The 15,980-nt window shown below is 49.5% G+C and overlaps 1 protein-coding gene across 3 annotated transcripts in view; it reads left to right on the forward strand.

The window, feature by feature from the left end:
• Nucleotides 1–15,206, forward strand: part of ITGAX (integrin subunit alpha X) — a 35,393-nt gene extending 20,187 nt beyond the window's left edge. For all 3 annotated transcript variants that reach the window (XM_074382050.1, XM_039478159.2, XM_039478160.2), the window contains 12 exons: nucleotides 36–109; nucleotides 685–826; nucleotides 4,979–5,095; nucleotides 5,179–5,258; nucleotides 5,360–5,443; nucleotides 10,291–10,369; nucleotides 10,466–10,573; nucleotides 10,688–10,771; nucleotides 10,972–11,085; nucleotides 11,227–11,328; nucleotides 11,596–11,706; nucleotides 12,888–15,206. In XM_074382050.1, coding sequence (XP_074238151.1) covers nucleotides 36–109; nucleotides 685–826; nucleotides 4,979–5,095; nucleotides 5,179–5,258; nucleotides 5,360–5,443; nucleotides 10,291–10,369; nucleotides 10,466–10,573; nucleotides 10,688–10,771; nucleotides 10,972–11,085; nucleotides 11,227–11,328; nucleotides 11,596–11,706; nucleotides 12,888–12,986 — 1,194 coding nt within the window. In that variant the 3' untranslated portion in view covers nucleotides 12,987–15,206. The remainder of the gene's footprint in view (nucleotides 1–35; nucleotides 110–684; nucleotides 827–4,978; nucleotides 5,096–5,178; nucleotides 5,259–5,359; nucleotides 5,444–10,290; nucleotides 10,370–10,465; nucleotides 10,574–10,687; nucleotides 10,772–10,971; nucleotides 11,086–11,226; nucleotides 11,329–11,595; nucleotides 11,707–12,887) is intronic.
• The last annotated feature ends 774 nt before the right edge of the window (nucleotides 15,207–15,980 follow it).

A 15,980-nucleotide genomic window follows, 5' to 3' on the forward strand; every position in this document is an offset into this window, starting at 1 on the left:
TCTCAGAGAAAACCCTCCATTGCCTTCCCATGCAGCTCCCCTTTGAGAAGAACTGTGGAGCCGACCATATCTGCCAGGACGATCTTGGCATCTCCTTCAGCTTCCCAGGGTGAGTGCCCCCCCCCCACCCTGCCCTTAGATCTGCCCTGGCACCCCAGCCTCCTTTCTGGAACCTGGGACTCCTGTCCCTGGCTCTCCCTAACATTGTCTCATCCTATACTCAAAACCCAGGTGTCCCGGCTAGGCACGGTGGCTCACGCCTGTAATCCCAGAACTTTGGGAGGCTGAGGCGGGAGGATCTTTTGAGGCCAGGAGTTAGGGATCAGCCTGGGCGACAAAGTGAGATCCCATTTCTACAAAAACAAAACAACAACAAAAAAGTCAGCTGAGTGTGGTGGAGCATGCCTATAGTCCCAGCTGCTTTGGGGGTTTCAGCTTGAGGATTGCTTGAGCTCTGGAGTTGGAGGCTGCCGTGAGCCACGATCACACGACTGCACTCCAGCCTGGGTGACAGAGCAAGACTCTATCTTTAAAAAAAAAAAAAAAAAAAAAGAAGAAGAAGAAGAACCCAGGTGTCCTGTCCCCTGTCTATCTCCCACATCCCCACCCACCCCATTTTATTCCCAGCTTATTTCTAGCCTCAGTCACACAATCATCTTCTCCTTCCCCTCTCCTGATGCCCAGCTTGAAGACCCTGCTGGTGGGGAGTAACCTGGAGCTAAACACAGAAGTGATGGTGTGGAACGACGGGGAAGACTCCTACGGAACCGCCATCACCTTCTCCCACCCGGCAGGACTGTCCTACCGCCACGTGGCAGAGGGCCAGGTGCTCGCTCTGGGGAAGGAGGAGGCGGCTGGGCTGGGTGTCGGCGTAGATTCCTGTGCGGTTCAGGAGGGGGCTTGGAGGTGGTTGCGCCATCTGGAGCTTGCCTCCGCTCTTGTGGCGTGCAACTTCGGTCATTGCAGTTTGAGGACACTAACAGGAATGATTTCCTGAGAGGCTACGAAAGCGGAGACAGAGGGAATCCTGCCCGAATTTCTTTCTACTCCGTATCATGTCAATATTCCTCTTTTAAAGGAAAACATATCTCATCCTTCAACTACTTACAAATGCCATTCTGTAGAAGCAAGCATATGAATTTATTCGTCATTCTGCATGAAGACGTGGCAACCTTTTTCTACAGAGGGCTAGATAGTAAATATTTTGTCTTTGTGGGCCACGTGGTCTGTGTCACAGCTGCTAACCTCTGGTGTTGTGGAGTGAAAGCGGCGATTGACATGAATGAGATTATGAATGAATATACCTGAGATGCAGTACAACTTTATGTATAAGTATAGATAGTGGCTGTCGTTTGCCAATCCCTGTGCTAGAATATAGAACCAGGACCACGGGGAGTCAAAGAGAACCAGACTTTTTATACAAAAATGTTATTATGGCCAGGTGCAGTGGCTGACGTCTGTAACCCAGGACTTTGGAAGGCAAGGCAGGCGGATCACCTGAGATCAGGAGTTTGAGACCAGCCTGGCCAACATGGCAAAACCCCATCTCTACTAAAGATACAAAAATTAGCTGGTGTGGTGGTGCGCGCCTGTCATCCCAGCTACTTGGGTAGCTGAGGTGGGACAGTCGCTTGAACCCAAGAGGCGGAGGTTGCAGTAAGCCAAGATTGTGCCACTGCACTCCAGCCTGGTGACAGAGCAAGACTCTGTCTCAAAAAAAAAAAAAGTTATTATGAAAAATTTAAAACATTTACAACAAACCTCCCCCAAACTTATCACCCAGATTCAACAGTTAGCAACATTTTGCCACATTTGTTTCAGTTTTTCCCCTTTGCTAACATTTTATTTATTTATTTATTTATTTATTTTTGAGACGGGGTCTCGCCTCTGTCACATATGCTGGAGTGCAGTGGCACAATCATGGCTCACTGCAGCCTCGACCTCCTGGGCTCAAGCAATCCTCCCATCTCAGCCTCTTGAGTAGCTAGAACTATAGGCACAAACTACCACACCTGGCTTTTTTTTTTTTTTTTTTTTTTTTGAGACAGAGTTGCCCAAGTTGGAGTGCAATGGCACAATCTCAGCTCACCACAACCTCTGCCTCCTGGGTTCAAGTGATTCTCCTGCCTCAGTCTCCTGAGTAGCTGGTATTATAGGCATGCGCCACCATGCCTGGCTAATTTTTGTGTTATTAGTAGAGACAGGGTTTCTCCATGTTGGTCAGGGTGGTCTCGAACTCCTGACCTCAGGTGATCCATCTGCCTCAGCCTCCCAAAGTGCCGGGATTACAGGCATGAGCCACCATGCCCAGCTGGCTAATCTTTTTGTAGAGTGGGGGTCTTACTGTGCTGCCCAAGTTGGTCTCTAATTCCTGGGTTCAAGCAATCCTCCCTTCTCAGCCTCCCAAGGTATTGAAGTTACAGACATGAGCCACTGTGCCAGACCTGCTGAATTATTTTAAAACTAATCTCAGACATGGGGGTCATTGTACTCCTCCTTACTCACTCTGCTATGACTTGAATGCATCGACAAAAGTTCACATGTTGAACACTTAATTCCCAATGCAACAGTGTTGAAAGATGGGCCTTTGAGGGGTGATTAGGTTATGAGGGCAAAGCCGTCATGAATGGATGAATACTATTATTTCGAGAGTAGATTCGTTATGTCAGGAGTGGGGTGGTTTTTTGTTTTGTTTTGTTTTGGTTTGGTTTTGTTTCTTGAGACAAGGTCTTGCTCTGTTACCCAGGCTGGAGTGCAGTGGTATGATCTTGGCTCACTGCAGTCTCTGCCTCCCAGGTTCAAGTAATTCTTGTGTCTCAGCCTCCAAGTAGCTGGGATTATAGGCACCCACCACCACATCAAGCTAAGTTTTGTATTTTTAGTAGAGACAGGGTTTTACCATGTTGGTCAAGCGAGTCTTGAACTCCTGACCTCAAGTGATCCACTCCCCTCAGCCTCCCAAAGTGCTGAGATTATAGGTGTAAGCCACTGTGCCCGGCCCAGGAGTGGGTTCCTAGTTAAAGGATAAGTTTGGTTCCCTTTCCCTCTCACTCTCACATGTGCTCTCTTGCCCTTCTGCCTTCTGCTGTTAGATGACATAGGACAAAGGCCCTCACCAGATACTGGTGCCATGCTCTTGGACTTCCCGGTTCCCAGAAACATGAAGCTTCTATTGATAAATTACTTGGTTTGTGGTAATATGTTATAGCAGCAGGGAACAGACAAAGACACACTCCATAGTTCTAAACAATGAGGACATCTTATATGACCTCAACACCATTATCACACCCAATGTAATAAGTGATTCCTTGGTATTAAGATAATAGTAAAAATTCTGTAATTGCCTCAAAAATATCTTTTTACCTCTGGTCTCTTTGAACCCAAATTCAAGCTAAGTCCACACATAATGTTTGGTTGTTAATCTGCTCTGTTTCTCTTAGTCTTGTATTCCCGACAGAGGCACATTTTGATTAATGTATCAAAGAACACACCAGGAAAGGCCATCTCTGCATGTGAGGGGTGATCACTGTCATTGAAAGTGACCCTAGACCTATCAACCAAATGTAATGTGTTGAATATTGATTTTAATACATGAGCCGTAAAATACCATTTTTGGAGACAATCTAAGAAAATAGAACATGACTGGTACATTGGTATATTAAGGAGTAATTGTTAATTTTGTTGGCTGTGATTTGTTGAGTCTTCTGGTTACATTTAAAATAACCTTATCTGTTGGTGGTATACACTGAAGTATTTCTAGATGAAACAATATTGTTGGAAACAGATACTCAGTGCCACAAAGAAAAATCAGCACTGAGACAAATTATCTTTCAGCAACGCAATTTTTACTTCTTGGACTGCAGGAAGGGTACTCTCGCTAGCCCTCTTGCTGCCGGAGTACAATGAACGAAGGAAAAGCAGATATATTTATCCCTTACACATTTGGGGTCGTTCTTACTGCTGTGTCTGATCTCCGTTGGCTGGAGGCAGACCTTACAATTTAAACTAAAACCCAATTGGCTAACAACTTAAAACTTTTTAAAACAGGTAATGGGCATAGGCTGCCAGCTGGGACATGCCTGTGAGCACATCCAGCACAGATATCTTTTGAAAGTACAAGGATATAGAATGTATTACGCTCCTGTAAGCATGGTGTGTCTTAACAGCTACATAGGATAAGGGCTTAACAAAGTGTCATTAGCAAATGCATTCTTTAACAAGAAAGAAAGCTTTAAAGAGGAACTTTTCTACTTCCCACAAATATGATGTTTGGGACATGCTTTAAAGTATTCGGAAAGAGAACAGAGTAGAAACAAGAGTAGAAAAACATTGGTTACTTAAAATGAGTGATGGATATATGGGGTTGATTTTCTAGTCTCTCTACTTTTGGATGTGTTTCAAAATTTCCATAATAAGAGGCCTTTAAAATAACAATAAAAAGGTGAACATTTTCATAAATTTGAGATTTCTACTTTGGAAGAAAGTTTGACCAGATAGCCATGGGGGAGCTTTTAAAAACATAACCTTGGCTGGGTGTGATGGCTTACACTTGTTATCCTAGTGTTTGGGGGGGCCCAAGATGGGAGGATGCTTGAGGCCAGGAGTTCAAGACCAGCCTGGGCAACATAGTGAGATCCCATCTCAAAAAAAAATTTTTTTTAATTAGCCAGGCGTGGTGGAGTGTGCCTATAGTCCCAGCTACTCGGGAGGCTGAGGTGAGGGGACAGCTTGAGCCCAGGAGTTTGAGGCTGCAGTGAGCTGCGACTGCATCACTGCTCTTTATCCTGGGTGACAGAGTGAGACCTGGTCTCAAAAACAAACAAAAACATAACCTTAAGGTGGGCTCCAGGAAGCTTCATCACTACTTTACGGATTGTCTTTGGAATACTGTTATAGTAAGTTTGATGCAAAAGTAATTGTGGTTTTTGCCATTGCTTTCAATTTCAACTAATACACCTCTGCTTTTTCTTGTGCCTAGAAACAGGGACAGCTGCGCTCCCTGCGCCTGACATGTGACAGCGCCCCAGCTGGGAGCCAGGGCACCTGGAGCACCAGCTGCAGAATCAACCACCTCATCTTCCGTGAGGGCACCCAGGTCAGCCTGGCTTCTGTTCCCTTGCCACCCCCCTCCCCGCCCTGTCTTTACTGCTCTGTGACCTCCTCAGTGCCTTTCCTCAGATCACCTTCTTGGCTACCTTTGACATCTCACCCAAGGCTGTCCTGGGAGACCGGCTGCTTCTGGTAGCCAATGTGAGCAGGTGAGCCGGGCCAGGCCGGGGCAGTGCCCCTCACCTCCAGCCCCACTCCACATCCTCCTCCTCTGGGGCCTTTGGTAACCAGGTCTCTCCTCTTTCTCCAGCGAGAACAACACCCCCAGGACCAGCAAGACCACCTTCCAGCTGGAGCTCCCTGTGAAGTACACCGTCTACACCGTGGCCAGCAGGTCAGCAGGCGCCCCGCCGCAGGCAAAGGGCTTCTTCTGTCTCACCCTGATGGGGATAGACCTTGTCCCCTGCAGCAACTGAACATCTGAGATGTGTTAGGTTTTGGGTGTTAGATAATATTGCCAGCAGCACTTACCAGTCAACATGTTTGTTTGGTCTGTTTGTTTCCTTTTATCCTTGATAAAAATTACCCAGGCACGGTGGCATGTGCGTGTAGTCCCAGCTACTTGGGAGGCTGAGGCAGGAGGATCGCTTGAGCCTGGGAAGTTGAGGATACGGTGAGCTGTGATTGGACCACCGCATTCCAACCTGGGCAACAGAGCAAGATCTTACCTCAAAAAGAAAGAAAAAAAAAAATTGACCCTAGAGTGATGCTTCTTCAAATGTGTTCTACGAACCGCTGGTGGTCAGTGCTCTTCTAAGCGGTAGGCTTCAGCGAAAAAGAGCAAGAAACCCACAGATCTCAAACATTTGAAACTGGCGATTTGCACGGAAATAGTGTTGCATCCTTAATAATTGTGTGGCACGTGGACTCCAGGGATGACAATGGGCCCTTGCCTAAATTCAGGCAACAAGTTGTTGTTTTCTATTTTATTTTATTATTATGATTTTTTGAGGCAGAGTCTCGCTCTGTTGCCCAGGCTGGAGTGCAGTGGTGTAACCTCGCACTTGTAACTTAGCTCACTGCAACCTCCGCTTCCCAGGTTCAAGGTCAAGCGATTCTCTTCCCTCAGCCTCCGGAGTAGCTGGGATTACAGGCACACACCATCACGGCCAGCTAATTTTTGTATTTTTAGTAGAGACAGGGTTTTACTGTCTTTTTGGCAGGCTAGTCTCCAACTCCTGACCTCAGGTGATCCACCCATCTTGGCCTCCCAGAGTTCTGGGATTACAGGTGTGAGCCACCACACCCGGGCTACTTTTTAAATTTTTATTTCAACTTTGATGTTAGATCGGGGGGGTACCTGTACAGATTTGTTACATGGGAATATTGCATCATGCTGACGTTTTGGCTATGAATCCCACCGCCCTGGTAGTGAACACAGGACCCGATAGGCAGTTTCTTAACCCACATCCTCCCTGCATGCTCCAGTGTCCACAGCGCCTGTTCTTCCCACCTTTGTGTCCGTGTGTGCCCAGTGCTTAGCTCCCCCGTGTAAGTGAAAACATGGGGCATTTTGTTTTCTCTTCCTACCCTAATTTTCTTAGGATTATGGACTCCAGCTCCATCCCTGTTGCTGCAAAGGACATGATTTCATTCTTTTTGTGGCTACATAGTATTCCGTGGTGTATATGAACCATGTATATGTACATTTTCCTTATCTAGTGTTCTACCGGTGGGCATCTAGGTTGATTCCATGTCCTTGCTATTGCGAGTAGCACAGCTATGAACGTATGAGTGCATGTCTCTTTTTGGTAGAAGGATTTATTTGTTTTTGGGAAAGAGAGGGATATATCTAGTAATGAGATTGCTCGGTCAAATGGTAGCTCGGTGTTTAAGTTTGTTGAGAAATGTCCAAACTACTTTCCACAGTAGCTCAACTAATTTACTTCCTCACCAGCAGTGTAGAAGGGTTCCTTTTTCTCGGCAGCCTCACCAGCATCTGTTGTTTTGACATTTTAATAATATTCACTCTGACTGGTGTGAGATGGTTTCCCATTGCGGTTTTGATTTGCATTTCTCTGATGGTTAGTGATGCTGAGCATTTTTTCCATACTTTTTTGGGGGCCATTTGTATAATGTTCTTTTTATTTTACCTTTTGGTTAATGTTTTATTACTGAAACACCATATATGTATTCTTTTGAGAAGTATCTGCTAGTGTCCTTTGCCCATGTTTGTTTGTTTATTTATTTATTTATTTTTGAGACAGAATCTCCCTCTGTTGCCCAGGCTGGAGTGCAGTGGCATGATCTTGGCTCACTGCAGCTTCCACCTCCCAGGTTCAAGTTCAAGTGATTCTCCTGCCTCAGCCTCTGGAGTAGCTGGGATTACAGGCACGCGCTACCACACCCAGCTAATTTTTGTATTTTTAGTGGAGACAGGGTTTCATGTTGGCCAGGCTGATTTCGAACCCCTGACCACAAGTGATCCATCCACCTTGGCCTCCCAAAGTGCTAGGATTATGGGTGTGAGCTACCATGCCCAGCCGTCAACAAATGTCTATTGTGGGCTAATTATGATAATAATAATATTGTTATATCCCAGTTTCGATAGAGGTTAAAAGCCTTTCTCAAAAGCACCAACATTCTCTTGGCTTCCCCAGGAGATATGAGACATGTCTCTACCTTTGATATTCTTCTAAGCCTCAGTGGGGAGCAAACTTATCCTGGTTCAAGCCCGAATCCCATCTAGGGCCATGTGGTTCTGTACTGCAGGGGTGCAGGGGATGTGGGTTTCTGAGATAGGGCTAGGGCCCCTTGGAAGGAGAGGAGTCAATTAAACACGGACGGGTCCACAGCATCGAGGGTCCGTTGGCATCTGAACAGGACATTTCTTCTTGTCCTGGGAAAACACTTGTACCCTGCAGAGCTTTTAGAAGGCCCTCCTCCTCTTCCCAGTACCCTAGGGGAAGGATAGGGACAGATGACCTACCTGCCACGGAGGCTGTATGTCAGGGAGAAGCTGGGTAAAAAGACAGGGCCGGCCGGGCACAGTGGCTCACACCTATAATCCCACCACTTTGGGAGGCTGAGGCAGGCAGATCACCTGAGGTCAGGAGTTCAAGACCAGCCTGGCCAACATGATGAAACCCCATCCCTACTAAAAATACAAAAATTAGCTGGGTGTAGTGGCAGGCGCTTGTAATCCCAGCTTCCTAGGTAGCTGAGGCAGGAGAATCACTTGAACTCGGGAGGCAGAGGTTGCAGTGAGCTGAGATTGCGCCATTGCACTCCAGCCTGGGGGACAAGAGCAAAACGCTGTCTCAAAAAACAAAACAAAACAAAACAACAACAACAACAACAAAAACACAGGGCCTTGAACTGCTGCCAGGGAGGGTGAGATAAGGTGCTTGAAACTAAAAGGTCAGGTTTCAGCAGACACCTCCCTTCAGCCCATGCCTTCCTCAAAGTTGCTGTGTGGCAGGCACGGCACTGTGGTTATTTTCCATACGTTCATTAGACATTCAACGAACATTTGCTGAGCCGCTGTTATGTGTGATCAAAATCAGACTGACCCCCGACCTTGTGGGGTGTGCATTGCTGGATGTTCTCCTCTGCCTGTTTTCCACCCTCACCTGCACCTGCACGTGTCGGGGCTCCCAGCCAGGCGCACGCTCTGAGCTTGTGTGCTGGGCTGTGCCCAGGCTCTCGCACCTGCTGGCAGGGGCCCCACTGGCAGAGCTCACCTCCTCTAGGCATGTGTGGCCCACAGCTCAGTCACACACGGCAGATGTGACCCTGTGGGTTGAGGTGCAGGGAGTGCCAGGTTGGGGCACTTTCCGGGGAGGCTAAGGTGAGAGGATCACTTGAGGCCAGGAGTTCGAGATCAGCCTGGGCAACATAGTGAGACCCCATCTCTACAAAAAATTGGCAGAGAAGGAATGAGGCTCCAAAGTAGGTGTGGTGGGCTGGCATTTGGACTATGCCAGCTAGAGGACAGGTGCCAGAAGAGTGAAGCAGTGAGGCGGAAGTGAGACCGGCCACCGGTGTGACGGACACAGCTGGCCACTAGGTCTCCAGGCTTGTGCCCAAGAAGGGTTCAGGACCTTAAACTGAGACCCTGTGAAGAGGCTGCTGTGGGCCCTCCCTCACCTCCAAGCCCCAGGCCCGGAAAAGCCAAGAAAATGGGAGAAAAGGGCCCCAGGGGAGGCCTGAGGGGGACCGAGGAGGGGCAATGCTCAGTAGCATTTGGTCACATTGGTACAGCCCTGTGCCGTGTCCCACTGGCCCCTGGCATCCTATGTCTCCACGAAGGGCTGGAAGGAAAGCTGTGGCGGGGAATGGGGGGCAGGCTCTGGCCCCTGCTCTCCGACAGGTCAGTGGCAGAGCTCTCTTCTCCATTCACTGCACCCACTGCCCAGACCCACTGCAGGCAGCTACTAGCTCTTTGCACCCATTTTTTTTTTTTTTTAATAAGAGCCCACGTCTTGCTCTGTTGCCCAGGCTGGAGTGCAGTGGCGTGATCACAGCTCATAGCAGCCTTGAACTCCTCTTGGAATCAAGTGATCCTCCCACATCAGCCTCCCAAGGAGTTGAGATTCCAGATATGTGCCACCCTGCCTGGCTAATTAACAAATTATGTTGTAGAGATGGAGTCTTGCTATGTTGCCCAGGCTGATCTTGAACCCTGGACTCAAGTGATCCTCCTACGTCGATCTCCCAAAGTGCTAGGATTATAGGTGTGAGCCACTGCACTCAGCCACTTAGCCCTTGTTTAGAAGCCCAGCCCTGCTTTTCTAAACTCTCTCTCTTTTTTTTGAGACCAAGTCTCACTGTGTTGCCCAGGCTGGAGTGCAGTGGGGCAATCTCGGCTCACTGCAACCTCTGCCTCCTGGCTCCAAGCAATTCTCGTGCCTCAGCCTCCTGAGTAGCTGGGATTACAGGTGCCCACCACCACGCCTGGCTAATTTTTTTTATTTTTAGTAGAGACGGGGTTTCTTCATGTTGACCAGGCTGGTCTTGAACTCCTGACCTCAGGTGATCTGCCCATCTCAGCCTCCAAAGTGTGGGGATTACAGGCGTGAGCCACTGTGCCTGGCCTCTAAACTCTCTTTTAACCTAACTCAGCCACAGCCCCCATTCTAGGACATGCCAAGGCCCCACCTGTCCCCTCATGCTGCAGCCAATGCGTCCTGCAGAGGCCCCGTGGTAGTTCACACCCACCAATGCCTCTCCTCTCTCCAGCCATGAACAATCCACCAAGTACTTCAACTTCTCAGCCTCCGAGGAGAAGGAAAGCCGTGTGGCCACACACAGATTCCAGGCAGGTGGTGGAGACACAGGAGCCTGGGCTGGGGCGGGAGGCTGGGGAGGGCTGTGGGCTTTGGCAGGGGCTCTGCCCTCACTGTCCTCTGCGCAGGTCAACAACCTCGGACAGAGGGACCTGCCTGTCAGCATCAGCTTCTGGGTGCCTGTGGAGCTGAACCAGGAGGCTGTGTGGACGGAGGTGGAGGTCTCCCATCCCCAGGTACCCGAGGACTGTGTGTGGCTCTGTGAATGCACTTTTTACCTGGATTCGCTGTGCCCCTCATGAGTCCCTGAGGTCCCAGCGGAGACGCCTGTTCTCTGCGTTTCCCCCCAGGACCCATCTCTTCGGTGCTCCTCGGAGAAAACTGCACCCCCAGTGTCTGACTTCCTGGCGTACATTCAGAAGAATCCTGTGCTGGTGAGGAGGGTTCTGGGCCAGCTCTCACTGCAGGCAGCACATCAGAGAAATTTCACCCAGGAGTTCATGTTCCATATCCATCCTGCTGAGCTAGCCTTTTGCATGCAGATTCGGCCGCTGCCCTCGAATCACACTGAGTAATGCCGCCTCCGACCTTCATACTCATCTTTCTTAGCCTGATGTGATTTTTCTGCCCCCAGGACTGCTCCATTGCTGGCTGCCTGCGGTTCCGCTGTGACGTTCCCTCCTTCAGCGTCCAGGAGGAGCTGGACTTCACCCTGAAGGGCAACCTCAGCTTTGGCTGGGTCCGCCAGGTGCGTGGGTGCAATGGCAGAGCCCCTGCCCCGGACTCAGGCGGGACCTGGCATGTCTGTGCCCATCTGCAAGCCAGGCTGTCCCCGGAGCTCTGAGCCTCCCCAGAGCCAGTTCCATAGGTTTCCCCAACCCCTTTGCAGACGTCGCAGAAGAAGGTATCCGTCGTGAGTGTGGCTGAAATGACATTCGACACATCCGTGTACTCCCAGCTTCCGGGACAGGAGGCATTTATGAGGGCTCAGGTAGAGACTGTGTCGGGGCAGTGGCCAGGCTGGAAAGAGGGCCCCTGGGGCTCCATCAGCTGTGCTGGGTGGGGGTTTGTAAGCCTGGGAGAGGAGGGTGAAGGTCTCTGGGCAGGACAGCTGTCCCTAAGGGCATGGGTGCTGCTGCATCTCGCCCTTTGGAGCAGGGCCAAGGAGCAGGGGAGGGAGTTAAAGGTTGGGGAACCCATGGGGAGTCTGGGATGGCAGGAGGACAGGCGCTTTCTGACGGGGTCACCTCCACTTCAGACTATGACGGTGCTGGAGATGTACGAGATCCACAACCCCACCCCACTCATCGTGGGCAGCTCCGTGGGGGGTCTGCTGCTGCTGGCGCTCATCACAGCCGCACTGTACAAAGTGAGTGTTTTCCTCATGTTCTCACTCATAGGCGGGAGTGAACAATAACACATGGACACAGGGAGGGGAGCACTACACACTGGGGTCTGCTGGGGGGAAATAGGGGAGGGACAGTGGGGGTTGGGGAATTGGGGAGAGAGAGCATGGGGAGAAATGCCAGATACAGGTGAAGGGGAGGAAGGCAGCGAATCACACTGCCACGTGTGGACCTATGCAGCTATCTTGCATGTTCTTCACATGTACCCCAAAACCTAAAATGCAATAAAACAAACAAACAAACAAAAAACAAAGTGAGTGTTTTCTGCCACGCTGGACCCCACCAGCATCTGGTCCCAGTCTTTTTGCAGAGTGAGAAGGAGCTCACTTTGAAGCAGAGGCACGTACTTGCAGGGTTGCTTCATATGAGAAACTGCCTCCCACCTGCGAGATCACCCGCCCCCAGCGGCCCCCTCCTTAGTGATTCTCCATCCTCCTCTAAACATTCTGCCTCTCCGTCCCACTCTTCTCCAGCTTCTCTCGACAGCAGATTATCATATAAAAGCACAGACCCAGTTTGAATGCTGACGTCACCACAGATTCTTTTCGTCTTTGACTGCAGGCCAGTGTCTGCTCCATTCTGGGCCTTGATTTCTCAAAGTGAAGGTGACTCTACCCAGATCATGGACTTTTGGCTAAATCTAGGCCAGGCATGGTGGCTCACGCCTGTAATCCCAGCACTTTGGCCGAGGCAGGTGGATCACTTGAAGTCAGGAGTTCAAGACTAGCCTGGCCAACATGGTGAAACCCCGTCTCTACTAAAAATACAAAAATTAGCTGGGCGTGGTGGCGCGTGCCTGTAATCCCAGCTACTCGGGAGGCTGAGGCAGGAGAATCGCTTGAACCTGGGAGGCGGAGGTTGCAGTGAGCCGAGATCGCGCCATTGCACTCCAGCCTGGGTGACAGAGTGAGACTCTTGTTTCAAAAAAAAAAAAAAAAAAAAATATATATATATATATATATATATATATATATATATATATATATTTGGCTAAATCTAGATGACACATGCATGTGAAGTTCCTAGAGCAGTGCTTGGAACCTAGCAGGGATTCCAGCACATAGTGATCCCTCAGTCTCCCTCAGTCCTGTCTTCTCTTCCGCTGAATGGACTTCCTGAGTTTCTTCTCCGTCCTCTCCCACAGGTTGGCTTTTTCAAGCGTCAGTACAAGGAAATGATGGAGAAGGCAAATGGACAAATTGCCCCAGAAAACAGGACATCAGACCCCCAGCCTGCCCAGTGAGAGATGATCCCCTCCTGGCCTTGGACTTCCTCTCCCCTTTGAGGCTTCCACATTGACTTCCCCTTCCCCGTCAGGCCTGAGGGGCAGGAACCACTGCACCAGGAGCGGCTGGGATCAGCCTGCTTCCTGTCTTCGGGAGGAGCATCTTGCTGGGGAAGGGGCCTGTGTCTTGTCAAGGTTCCAACTGGAAACCCTTAGGAGAGGGTCGCTGCCATGTTCCCCAAAGGGTTTGACTCGCAATTTCCACCTAGAAATACATGGACAATACCCCCAGGCTTCCGTCTCCCTTCCCCCATGAGGCATGGCATCTTTCTTTCTTTTTTGGAGTTGGATTCTTGCTCTGTCACCCACGCTGGAGTGCAGCAGTGTGATCTTGGCTCCTGCAACCTCTGCCTCCTGGGTTCAAGTGATTCTCCTGTCTCTGCCTCCTGAGTAGCTGGAATTACAGGCACTCACCACCATGCCGGGCTAACTTTTGTATTTTTAGTAGAGATGGGGTTTCACCATATTGGTCAGGCTGGTCTTGAACGCCTGATCTCAGGTGATCCACCTGCCTTGATATCCCAAAATGCTGAGATTACAGGCTTGAGCCACCTCGCCCGGCCGGATCTTTCTAAAATACAGTTCTGAACATGCTGCTCATCCCTACCCATCTTCAGCGGCTCCCCATTACCCTCAGGACAATGTCTGAACTCTTCAGCGGCCCATGAGAAGTCCCCTTCCATCCCAGAGTGGGGGCTTCAGGGCACACGGTGTGAGAAGCTCTGCGGCCCCTATCACCATTGTTTTCAGTGAGTTCGTGTCATGACAGCATCAGCTCATGGCTTCATCGCGGGGCTCTCACGATTTCCCAGGCTGAATTGGGAGTGAGACGCCTGTGTGCTGGGTTCTGCAGAGATGGCCTCCAGCGTTGGGCAGCATTGCTGGCTGGAAGGGAGGAGCGCCCCCTAGGGAGGGACATGGCCGGGGTGTGGCTGCAGTTTACCCAGCCCCAGGGACAAAAGAGACCCAACCACTTCTATTTTTTGAGGCTACAAATATAGTAAATGAAGAAATGCCAGGATATGATCATTTTTAAGGAGCGTACTTTAAATGTTAGTGTCAATAAATTAAAACATGTACAAGAAGATGCATCTACTGCTCTTGGGAAATATGTCAGAGGTCTAAAAAAAAAGGCCTTTTGTGGATGTGGGTCCCTTTACCACGGTGGGCCCTGATTAGCCCTGAGGCCTGGGACCAGGACAGGAAATTAACCAGAGTAGGGTTGTGAATATCCCTTTCTTGGGAGTAACCTGACCCCTTAATCGGCTCACTCCATTCTCAGGGCTGGTGCCGATGGGAAGCTGGTGGAGCTGTGAGGTGGAGGGGGCAAAGGATAGAGAAGGGACAACCCCAGTGGTTACTCCTCCCACTGGAAAGGTTGCTGGAGTGATCAGTACTCACAAGTGTTTCCTGCAAGTCCTAGGATGTGCTGAAGGGCACTCTGTCTGCATATAGTGAGTGATTGAAGGGGGCTTTGGGGTGCCACATTGAGAGCTGCTGCCCGCAATAAAGTCATTCTTGTTATTATGCCGCCATCCTAACATAAAGTTCACCATGGTGCCTGGCACTGAGCTGGGGCCACACAAGGCAAGCCATTTCCGACCTCGAGTGATACCACTGCAACTGTCACCAGCGAGGGGACTCACACCGTGTGGATGTTTCAATCCAGGAAAACAGAAGGGAGGCAGCTGAGTGATTTGAAGGGAAGATGGGAAGAGGCCCTTACCTCCAGCCAAAAATACCTCTCCCATACATCAGCAGAGGGTCCCAAATCCCTGTGGATCGTGAAGCTTTTGAGTCCCCAGGATGACTACTTATTACGTAGTTTCCCCAAGTACGGAGGCAGATGATGAGACTTTGTAAGAATTCAGCCTTTGTGGCTGGGCACAGTGGCTCACGCCTGTAATCCCAGTACTTTGGGAGGCTGAGGCAGGAGGAATGCTTGTGCTTAGGAATTTGAGACCAGCCTGGGCAACATATTGAAATCTCGCCTCTACAAAAAATTTTAAAATTACCTAGGCATGGTGGCATGTGCCTGTAGTTCCAGCTACTTGGGAGGCTGAAGTGGGAGGATCACTTGAGACTGGGTGGTTGAGGACATGGTGAGCTGTGATTGGACCACCGCATTGCAGCCTGGGCAACAGAGCAACAGAGCACGATCTTATCTCAAAAAAAAAAAAAAAAAAAAAAAAAAAAAAAAAAAAATTGACCGTAGAGTGATGTTTCTTAAAATATGTTCTATGAACTGCTGGTGGTCAATGGTTTTCTAAGTGGTAGGCTTTAGAGAAAAAGAGCAAGAAACCCATATATCTCAAACATTTGAAACTGATTTGCACAGAAACAGTGTTGCATCCTTGATAATTGTGTGGCACATGGACTCCAGGGATGGCAATGAACTCTTGTCTAAATTCGGGCAACAAGTTGTTATTTTCTATTTTATTTTATTATTATTTTCTGAGGCAGTCTCATTCTGTCGCCTGGGCTGGAGTGCAGTGGTATGATCTTGGCTCACTGCAATCTCCACCTCCTGGGTTCAACTTATCCTGCTGCTTCATCCTCTTAAGTAGCTGGGACTACAGGTGTGTGCCACCATGCCCATTTTCATTATTATTATTTTTGAGATGGTATCTCAGTCTGTCGCCCAGGCCAGAGTGCAGTGGCATGATCTTGGCTCACTGCAACCTCTGCCTCCTAGGTTCAAGTTCAAGCGATTCTCCTGCCTCTGCCTCTGGAGTAGCTGGGATTATAGGCACGCACCAACATGGCCAGCTAATTTTTGTATTTTTAGTACAGACGTGGTTTCACCATGTTGGTCAGGCTGGTCTCGAACTCCTGACCTCGTGATCCACCCGCCTTAGCCTCCCAAAGTGCTAGGATTACAGGTGTGAGCCACTGTGCCCGGCTGACAAGGTGTTATTTTTCTGATATTCTTCCTTTGTGCGTTACTGTGTA

Source organism: Saimiri boliviensis, chromosome 12 (genome assembly GCF_048565385.1).
Source record: "Saimiri boliviensis isolate mSaiBol1 chromosome 12, mSaiBol1.pri, whole genome shotgun sequence".
In the NCBI taxonomy this organism is placed as follows: Eukaryota; Metazoa; Chordata; class Mammalia; order Primates; family Cebidae; genus Saimiri; species Saimiri boliviensis.